General features: G+C 42.1%; 1 protein-coding gene across 1 annotated transcript; it reads right to left on the bottom strand.

Annotated features, from left to right (window-relative positions):
• Window positions 1-2,038: 2,038 nt before the first annotated feature.
• LOC137526040 (taste receptor type 2 member 13-like) lies at window positions 2,039-2,980 on the bottom strand. The gene has a single exon (XM_068247251.1). The coding sequence runs from the start codon at window positions 2,978-2,980 to the stop codon at window positions 2,039-2,041; it is 942 nt and encodes a 313-aa protein (XP_068103352.1).
• Window positions 2,981-10,662: the final 7,682 nt, after the last annotated feature.

Raw genomic sequence — 10,662 nt, 5'->3', positions numbered from 1 at the left:
CTGCTTATTTGAGGGACACCAGTGACTTTCTAGACAGGGTCTCAGCTCTCACACTTGATCCTTCCAAAGAATATTGGCTTGTCAGCTGGGATGTACGTTCCCTTTATACCTCTATCCCGCAAACAGAGGGGATTAGAGTGTCATTGGAATTGATAAGGGACAGTGATATATATGATAATGCTCAGTTAGCCTTTTTTGAGGATTTATTCAATTTTGTCTTACGTAACAACTATTTTTTATTTAAGGACACCTTCTTTCTACAGCAACGGGGGACAGCTATGGGATCCAATGTGGCTCCTTCCTTTGCGGGTGCTTTCATGCACGATTTTGAGCGCCGCTTCGTGTACCCTAGCATGTCGTTTAGACAGCATTGTAAAGTCTGGTGGCGTTTTATCGACGACGTCTTTTCGGTGTGGGAGGGCCACATTGGATCCCTGCTGTCCTTCCATGAGGAACTTAATCAGTTCCATCCTAACATCAGGTTTGACATTGTCTATGAGAAGGAACGGTTGTCTTTTTTAGATACTCTCGTGATGAGGGAAGGCACCTCTTTTTCCACAGATATATATCACAAACCAACTGACCGTAACCAATTACTTCGCTTTGAATCATTCCATCCACCTGCTGTCTTCCGCTCAGTGGCAAAGAGTCAAATGTTGAGGGTCAACAGGATTGTCACTAATGCTGAATTGGCCACTGCCCGGAGGGCACAGATGATGGAGAAATTTGTTGAGAGGGGATATCCATCTGCTCTGGTGTCTGAGGTGGCAGGTTCGACTGAAACACGGTCATCTGTCACCCCGGACCCCGGAGCGGCCGGAGGCAGGAGAATTCCCTTTGTCTGTCAGTATCATGGCCAGTCTCATAGAATCCAATCGATCATTAGGAGACACTGGCATATATTGAGTAACACCTACCCTGAGATTGCGGATTTTGCCTCTCCCCCGATCACAGCATTTCGTAAAAATGTTACTATTGGTCAAAAATTGGTGAGATCTGACCTCTGTCCTGAAAGAAGAGAGCATGTTACATTTTTGGGCACTCCCCGCCTTGGTTGTTTCCCTTGCCTCTGTTGTAGTGAGTGTCAACATGTGATTAAGGGCCAATCGTTTGAGGATCCCCGTACGGGCAAGATGTATAAGATCAAACATTTCCTTACGTGTCAAAGCTCCTATGTTGTGTATCTGTTACGATGCCCTTGCGGGCTTTTTTATATCGGCGAAACGACGCAGAAAGTGCGCGACCGAATTGCACAACATAGGAGCGCAGCACGTACTCCATCTAGTGAACTACCTGTGTCTAGACACTGTGCCGCAATGGGACACAAAGATTTTGAATTAAAATTCATGGTCATTGATCATGTGCCCAAATTGAGGAGAGGTGGAGACCGGATCACGAGATTAAAACAGCGTGAAGTTTTTTGGATAGATAAATTAGGGACTTTGTTTCCCTCTGGTTTAAATAGAGACTATGATTTACATCTGTTCTTGTGATTTTCAGGTCACCACTGGTCACACCGATATGGATCCGCTGGAACACTTTGGAAACTGACTCTTTATTTCAGACATCACACAGATAAGTGTGATTATGCATGTTTATATGTTTTGATTCATGCCTGTTTTTTGTTTGGCCTGTTGTTCAGGCAACCATGAGGTCACTTCCTGTAGGGGTGGCTATATATACCTTATCATTTCCTGTTTGATGTTAGCTTGATAAAGGGTGGGGACACCCGAAACTGTCGCTACTTTGTATCTTGTTGGCTCAATAAAGAGCTTTTGTGTGCTGCAAACCTTTGTGGAACTTTGTTGTATGCATTGAGGACCTGGGGAATCCTCCGTTTGCCTGCACACCCTCCCTCATTAGGGATACTCACGTGGAGCTGCTGATCCCTTGTGTATCTATATATATATATATATATATATATATATATATATATATATATATATATATATATGTGTATATATATATATATATATATATATATATACAATTTTAAGATTTTTATGACAGTGGTCCATTTCACAATTGTTATGCTTTTTTATGTTCTCAGTGTGTCTTTGAAATCAATGCACAAGAAGGGTTCTCTCAAGGCCTCCATCAGCCTGGGGTTAGCCAGGACAAGCAGAACAGATTGCACAGGGCTGTAGGATGACGCAATTATAATTAATAACCAAATCTTAGATTGCAGTTGGGACAAAACTACAATATAGAGTATAAGAACTGCAGGATAGAACCCCCCATAGAACATCAATGAATACATCATCCTGCAGACAATCTTCTCATAGGCCTTCCTATGGTCAGCCGCAGGAGTTTGCACTTGCTCTCCCATTTTATGACTGTGTTTTGCCAAGGTCGTAATTGTAGATACCGTAGTGACGAATATCACTAAAAACGGGATAATAGTATCAGCTGTAAGAGTGGCCACAATGGCTGAGTTTAATTGCATTAATTCTGTGATGATAGTTGGACAGTAATCTGTGGAATTAGTCTGTTCTGAGTTCACGATGATCAAGCTGGCAAGAAAGCTGCTACACAGGGACAGTACAATGTCCACCAATAAAATCCATGGTACAAGGGCAATGACCTTCCTTTTTATCCAAACAAAAAATTCAGACTTGAAATTAGAAATGTTTATAAAATAAAAGGAACTTATATTGGCAGTAAGCCATGCACATGTACTCAGAGAAAATAAACACAGGAATAGAAAAATGTAAGCCGTATCACTCCTGGCAAAGATTCCAAGGCAATAAAAATAATCTAACAGTCCAATAGACATAATTAAGTCAAAGAACACATTAGCAATGCCTAAAGAGAGCAAGATTTTGAAGCTGCTGCTGACAATTTTTGTTTTGACAAAATCCCGTAGAACCACAGATATAATAAACCCATTGAAAAGTATGCCAATGATTATCTCTACAGCAAAAATGATAACAAAAGATGGGTTGTATTTCTTATATTCTTCACGGTTAACACCTGCCATGATAGGTCATTTATCTTTATTTTCTTTCTAAAAATTGAGAGATGTAGGTTCCCCCCTCCTCTTTCCCCCCCCCCCTCAAAAAAACCCCCCTCTGAATACGATATTCAATTAGTTGCAGAAGTTATGAAACTGATTTGTTGTTCTTTGTTGAAAATGCAGGGAAACTGTAGTTTGTCCTAAGGTACAGAAAAGACTTTTGCAACCAGATCAGTTGTTGGCAATATTTTTAATAGACCTGCTGCTCAAAAACTCTCTCATAAGGGTGCAGGGAAGGAAGGGGAGAAGCAGTTGAAGCAGTTGAAGTTGAGGGTTGTCAAAATGTGTCACAGACTAAACCATTTCTCTGCAGGGATAACATTTGATTATATTCAAACTACATAGCTATAAAATTACTGCTTCTATACAGCTGAAAACAAATACTATGCAAAAACAAAAAATTTTCCTTCCAGTACATGGAAGCCTTTTACACTGTTATTAAAAGAAAGTTCAGACATATTGCTGAAAATGATTGTTAAAAAAAAATTATTAAGAAATGACTAGAAAAACAAAATGACAACACAGGCACACGCTGGTGTAGTAAGCCACTGTAAAAGTGTCCAAACACCAAACTATTTTATATTACTTTTCAATTCAAGAATTATAATCAATTTTTCTGATTGATTGTAACATTTATAAAATCAAATGTGTCACACATGCATTCAATGTTTTCCCTATTATGAAAGTAAATGAAAACACTTGGGTCTTTAAATCAAGAATTTGACAAGCACCATTCAATTGTCATAAACATTGAACAGAAAAATTCTCCACTCCTGGTTAACTTTTAATGGGAAAAAAATTATCAGATCAGATAGAAAAGAAAAAGGTCTTTTGATTTTTCTGGACATGCAACTATTTATACCCAATCAATGTAAAGTTAAATGATTTTATTGTATCATGTTTGGCCACCTTAAGGCAGATGAAGGATAGATATTTTGATAGTAAATGTCAGGGTTACCTGCTAGTCCTGAGCGAGCAGTGACACCAAGCACACCGGTGGTCCCACAGGCTCAGTTTGCCGGTACGTCCGGGTCCTGGCTGGCACGATCGTGTGTGTGCGTGCCCGTGTCTTCAGCTGTGGGTTAATACTTGCAGCTGGGGGCGTTCTAGGAAATGGGTGGTGGGGTGTTGGGCTCTGCGTGCATGTGTATGGAGATCAGTGAGTGTGCACACACGAAAATTATGTGCAAAAATTAACCTTGCCTGGCTATAAAAGGCAGAACCATCCAACCCACTTTGCTTATATATGTCAGCTAGTGTGGTTAACTGAGACCCTAATGGTGTGTCTTGCTCTGATTGATCCTTGTTGTAACCCAGCTCGTTCCTGATCTTTCCTGCTCTTCTTCCTTTGACATTTGCTTTTTGACACTGGCTTGTTCCTGGATTTCCCTGCCTGCCGCCTGCTCTGATCCTGGATTGCCTCTGACTATGTTTGCCTTCCACCTGCACCAACCTCAGCCTTTCTTTTGTTCTCAGCTTGTGCAGCCTGTTCTGATCCTGGAATCCTCTACTATGCTCTTAGCCCTGGAAGATCTGTCAAGCCTCCACATTGAGGTGTCACATGTTCTCCAAACCACTGTTAGGGAACCTTGGAGTGCAGCCTTGTGGGCTCTAGGCAGCAAAGTCCATCATCCCTAGTGGGACGTGCTAGTGAAGACTCATGGTCACTTAGACTTTGTGCTCTAAGGGTTATCCATACCTCAGTGGGATGGTCAAAAGAGGACCACCTTACAGTAGGTATCAGCCAGAATGGACGCCTGTGGAGGACTTTCCCCTATTGACCAATTGCGTCAACAGATTGCTAATCTGACATTATTCATTCAGAAAACTGAACACAGTTACCAGCAGTTAAAGGCTCAGGTTCAAGGATTGCAGTCCAGGCATCTTCTTCAGGGTTGCTATCACGAGTGGTCGTGATCACGGGTACGCGTGAATCACGGCCATTTTTCCTCAAACCGGATGCCGTGATCTGCATGGATCACGGCATTGAGGCAAATCGGGGTCACGGCTCGCGTAAAAAAATACGGGTCACGGTCCGTAATCACGGCCGTGATCTGGAAATTGTAATGATAACGTCACTGGATACATGCATACGTACACGTACGTTTTTACGTGTACGAGCAGCATTTATGCATGCTCATGCGCATTCAGGGACTGAATATTAACAGGCCATTACGCATTACATTCTACGAGACGCATGGACACACGTATTTTTATATGTATGTTGACTATGGGTACGCTTGCGCAGCTGCAAATCACCTCATACACCCGTACATTTTTACGCATGCGGCCATAGGCTTATGCATGAACAATACAGGTCACGGCCGTGATGACCGTTACTGTTATGGTGAGGAAAATACGGGTCGAGCCGGTTTTGCGTAAAAAAATACGGGACGTGATCACGGGTCGATCCGGATGCGGCTCCAAAAAAACCGGCCGCATTCGGATCCGTGATTAAGGGGTATCTGAGCATCCCTGATCTTCTTTGGTTCCAAATGTTACTGTGAGTGCTCCGGCCCTAGAACCAAAGTTTCCTCTTCCAGACCGGTTTTTGAGAGACCAGAGCAAATTACGATTATTCAAAAGTTCGTGTCAACTGTTCATGTCCTTCCGCACCAAGACTTATGCTTCTGACATGGCCCACGTTTGGGTAGTCATCTCTGTCCTCCAGGAATAACCCCAAGGTTGCACCCTCTGATGAATTGAGCAAGGTCACGCTGCCACATGAACTGTACAGACTCTCTTTGACCCCTTAGCCAAACTGTACGATGACCCTGGAAAAGCAGCATCTGCTGAAGCTGCCCTCCAGTCCCTTCATCAAGGTAGATGGCCAGTGGAAGATTTTGTGACTGATTTTGTCAATGGGAAGCAGTGGAATGACACAGCACTTAAATATCAATTCTGGAAGGGGCTATCACCAACTCAAAGATAAGTTAGCATGGGTTGGTGTTCTATTTCACTCATGTGCCTCTATTTTTGTCTCTTCAGTGACCAAGAGGATGAAACTCATTTAGAGCTATACTGGATTTGGGGGCATGTTCTTGTATTTTGGACATATCCTTAGCTCAAAACTACACTTACCTTTCCGTCTCATGCAACGACCTGGTTGAACTCGATGGACGTATGTCTTTTTTCAACCCAAATAACTATGTAACTATGTAACCTCTCTCTATTCAGTTGGCAGAGGGGTCCCCCATCACTTCAGGACCTATCACTCAAGAAACAATACCTCTCTTGGTCTCCATAAATGCTGAAAATCAAGAATACCTTAGCTTCAATCTTATCAACTCTTCACTTTTCCCTGTGATCCTCAGCATGCCTTGGTTAAAGAAGGCCCATAACTTTGACATTGATTGGATTACTAAGAAAGTCTCCTTCAGATCCAGCTATTGCATTAACTCTTGTCTTTCTAATTCTGGTAACATTCTGTGCAAAGAATCCAAGAATCAAAACCTCAATCCAGCCATTTATCATGAATACCTGGACGTCTTTGACAAGAAAGGGGCAGATGAGTAACCACCACACCAGATTTATCCGGACTGTCCAATTATGTTAGGTCCTGGGACAAAATGTCTGAATCTGAATTATCAGTCCTTAAATATTACATTGATGACAACCTTAAAAAGGATTAATTACACCCTCTACTTCTCCAGCCAATGCAGATATTTTCTTTGTGAAAAAAAAGTAGAGATGGCTCGAACCTCAGATTTTACAAACGTGAATTTTCGTAAAAGTTCGCGAACAGACTGTTTGGAGGGGGGGGGGGCATAGACTTTAAAGGCAGGCGAACAGCTAAGCTAAGACCCCTTACATAGTAGAAACACCACAATTGCAGGGTACGTGGAGGGGGACAATGACTACAAGAGGAAAAACATTTTTTTCAAAAAGACCTTATAGTTTTTGAGAAAATTAATTTTAAAGATGTCGTGCTGAGGGTGGGAAATGTTTCAACCGCCGCCGACTTTAGCGATTAATAGCAAAATTTAATTTTCTCTTATACCCACTGTCCCTATTTACATACCCTGCAAAATTGGTGTTTATAGCATATAAGGGGGCTTATCTATTAGGGCTCATTTCCACTAGTGCGGTGCGAATCGGATGTGATTCCGCGTGCGTTTTTTGCCGCGATTTCGCATGCGATTGCGCATAGGCAGGGTATATGCGAATTTAACCATGTCACTTCCTGGTTCAATTTGCAATCGTTTTCATGCGAATTCGCACGTGAAATTGCGGCAAAAAACGCATGTGCGATTTCCCTATTAAATACATAGCCTGCGAATCGCCTGAATTCCTCACGCAGGCAAATTCTGCAGGCCCTACCGTGCAGAAAAATCCTGCACAGAATAACGCCGGAAAAAACTGACAAGTGGAAACAGGGCCATCCACTTGTATTGGTTATGCGAATCTGCATGCAGAGAACGCATGCAGATTCGCTCTAGTGGAAACGGGCCCTTAACCGTTAAAGTCTGCGGCATTAAAGTCTATGGGAAAAATGTGAACGCAAACTTTTTTGAAAAAAATTTGCTTTTCACCGCGAATGCGAACAGCTGAAGTTCGTGCGAACTACCCGCCGGGCGAACTGTTCGGGCCATGTCTAAAAAAAGATGAATCTTTAAGGCCCTGTGTGGATTACCGGGAACTTAATAAGGTTACAGTCAAGAACAGATGCCAACTACCATTGATCACAGAATTAGTTCAGAGACTTTGTTCATCCAAAATCTTTTCTAAACTGGATCTAAGAGGAGCTTATAATCTGGTCCAGATCAGGGAAGGTGATGATAAATGGAAAATAGCTTTCCAGTCTCATTTTGGGCACTTTCAGTACCCGGTTATACATTTTGAACTGTGCAATGCTCCCACCATAGTCACACATTTTGTTAAAAAAAAAATTCATGACTTTTGTGATCTATTCATGGTCATGTACCTTGATGACATCTTGGAATTTTCTTTCTTTTTGGAGGAACACCAGAATCATGTTAAAAAGATACTAGGTAGACTCCGTGTGCATGGACTTTATACAAAACTGAAAAAATGTGAATTCCACAAAGAAGAAATTCAGTTTGTAGGATTAAAAATTTCTGCACAAGGTAATTCTATGGACTCCTAAAAACTCTTGGTGATACTGGACAGGCCCGCACCTTCTGATAGTTAAGGGGTATAAAGATTTCTTGGTTTTGCCAACTTTCACAGGAAGTTCATTAAAACTTTTCTCCAGTTGTTTGCTTATCAAACAGTTCACTAGACAACACCAGACCTTTCAGTGGACCTCCGAAGCACAGTCTGCAGTTGATATCCTTAAGAAATCATTCAATACTGCTTCTATTCTCTGACACGCCGATCCATCCCTTCCTTTTGTAGTTGAGGTAGATGCATCTGACATAGCCATTGGAGCTATCATCTCCCAACGCTTTGGGCCAAATGCTCTACTGCATCCCATTGCATTCTTTTCAAGAAAATGCAACCCATCGGAAAATAACTATGACATCGGGAACAAAGAATTATTAGCTATTAAATCTGCCCTAGAGGAATAGAGATACCTGTTGGAAGGCGCACAATATCCTATCTTGATATTCGCAGACCATAAAAACCTTGACTATCTTTGATTAGAGAAAATGGCAAACAGCTCGCAAGCTGCTCACTGAGAATAGCGGGCCCTGTACTACTTCAGGGTTGCAATCTCCTGGAGTAGTACGCCTGCCCATGTCTGCACGCGTCCTTTAGTATGCATGCCCTGGCTCAGTGGTGCGCGTCCCGCCGGACCAGGGCATGCGTACTTAAGGGCACGTGCAGACACGGGCAGGCATAGTACTTCGGGACATTGCGACCCGGAAGTAGTATGCGGCCAGAATGCCCATAGAGATTCGCTGGCGAGCTGTTTGCTAGCCTCTCTATCTTTGAACTGCTTAGAGACTAAAAGCCCGTCAAGCAAGATGGCCATTGTTCTTTTCCCATTTTGAATTTCATTTGACCTATCATCCAGGTTAAAAGAACTCTAAACCAGATGCCCTGTACAGAATGTTTTCAGAAGAAAATAATGACAATTTTTCCAAGACCAAAGACACAATTTTAGCTGACCACAATTTTTTATTAATTGTTCTGAAAATCATGAATCAGATTCAGGAAGCATCAGTTTTTTTGCCTCCTTCTTCTACTATAAATTAATAAGCAAGGATGGATTTTTTTTTATCTAGGGCAGTGATGGCTAACCTTGGCACTCCAGCTGCGGTGGATCTCCAAGTCCCATGAGGCATTGCAATCAGGGGCGTAGCAATAGGGGGTGCAGAGGTTGCGACCGCATCGGGGCCCTTGGGCCAGAGGGGCCCCGAGGGGCTCTCCCTCAAATTCAGTATTAGCTTTCTATTGGTCCTGTGCTCATAATAATTACTTCGATAGATACTTTGAATAGTGGTAATCATTAACAAGCTGTTCCCCTTCCCCTTCTTGCACCTCTGACACTGTAGTTGCCATTGGCAGGTTTTGGTGCGCCGTATGAATTGTTATGTATAGAGTGCTTGGGGGGCCCCATTGTAAAACTTGCCTCGGGGCCCACAGCTCCTTAGCTACGCCACTGATTGCAATACTCTTAACAGCTCTAAGCATAACTCGGGGAGGCAGAGGCATGATGGGATTTGTAGTTTTGTCACAGCTGGAGTGCCAAGGTTAGCCATCACTGATCTAGGGGATCCAGTGTTTGTTCCCAAAACACTGCAAACCACATTGTTAGAATGGAGCCACAATCATAAACTGGCAGGACACTTTGGATACAGTAATGATCTTCTTCAGAGACATTTCTGGTGGCCAAATATGTCTAAACATTAATTGTTAGCTTTAGAAGCTTTTTCAATATGTATGCCATGATCGGATAACCAAGACAAATAGGCAGATAAAATGTGTGGGGTTTACGTACAGTAGCATTGTTTATTTTAAAACTATTTAGAAAAATAGTGTATTTTTTCCCCTTGTTTCACTTTAAAATGCATAGAAAGTAAAGTAACTACTGAAAACAGATATCACCCCTAAACAGTGATGCTCGGATACTACCCAATCACGGATTCAACTACTCGGCCATGATTGAAAAAAAATCCGGGAATTCCGTGATTAATTTCCGGATTTGAAACGTACTCACGAATTTGACCCGGATTTTTTCTGTGAATGAGGCAATCACGGAAATTCACGGCCGTGATCACAGAAAAGCGTTTTAGCTAATAGCAAGGCCCCCATACATGCTACAATCCCCCAAATTGCATGGATTATAAAGGTGATAAGGGGCTATTATTATTATTATTATTTATTGTATTTATAAAGCGCCAACATATTACGCAGCGCTGGACATTAATTTAGGTTACAGACAATATTTAGGGGTGACATACAGCAATATGACAATACAGGACTACAAGAAAACCAGATCACGCATCACAGTATGAGTACAAGGTAATGCTTAGTCAGTCACTGGAGGGGAGCATGGAGATTAGGCACGTTAGGTTCACTCAAGTGCATAGTATGGGTTCACAGTAATGGAGGTGCATGATCAGGTAGGACACAAAAGGAGGAGGACCCTGACCAAAGGCTTACACGGCTACAACTTAAACAAAACAAAATCCAAAAAGAACTTTTCGTTTTTGAGAAAATGGATTTTAAAGTTAAAT

This window comes from Hyperolius riggenbachi, chromosome 7 (assembly GCF_040937935.1).
Source record: "Hyperolius riggenbachi isolate aHypRig1 chromosome 7, aHypRig1.pri, whole genome shotgun sequence".
Taxonomy (NCBI): Eukaryota; Metazoa; Chordata; class Amphibia; order Anura; family Hyperoliidae; genus Hyperolius; species Hyperolius riggenbachi.
The sequence above is the reverse complement of the archived record's forward strand: the minus strand, read 5'-3'. Positions and strand labels throughout refer to the sequence as shown.

Coding starts and splice junctions, on each gene's coding strand:
- LOC137526040 (XM_068247251.1), bottom strand. CDS start 2,980: ATGGCAGGTGTTAACCGTGAAGAATATAAGAAATACAACCCATCTTTT.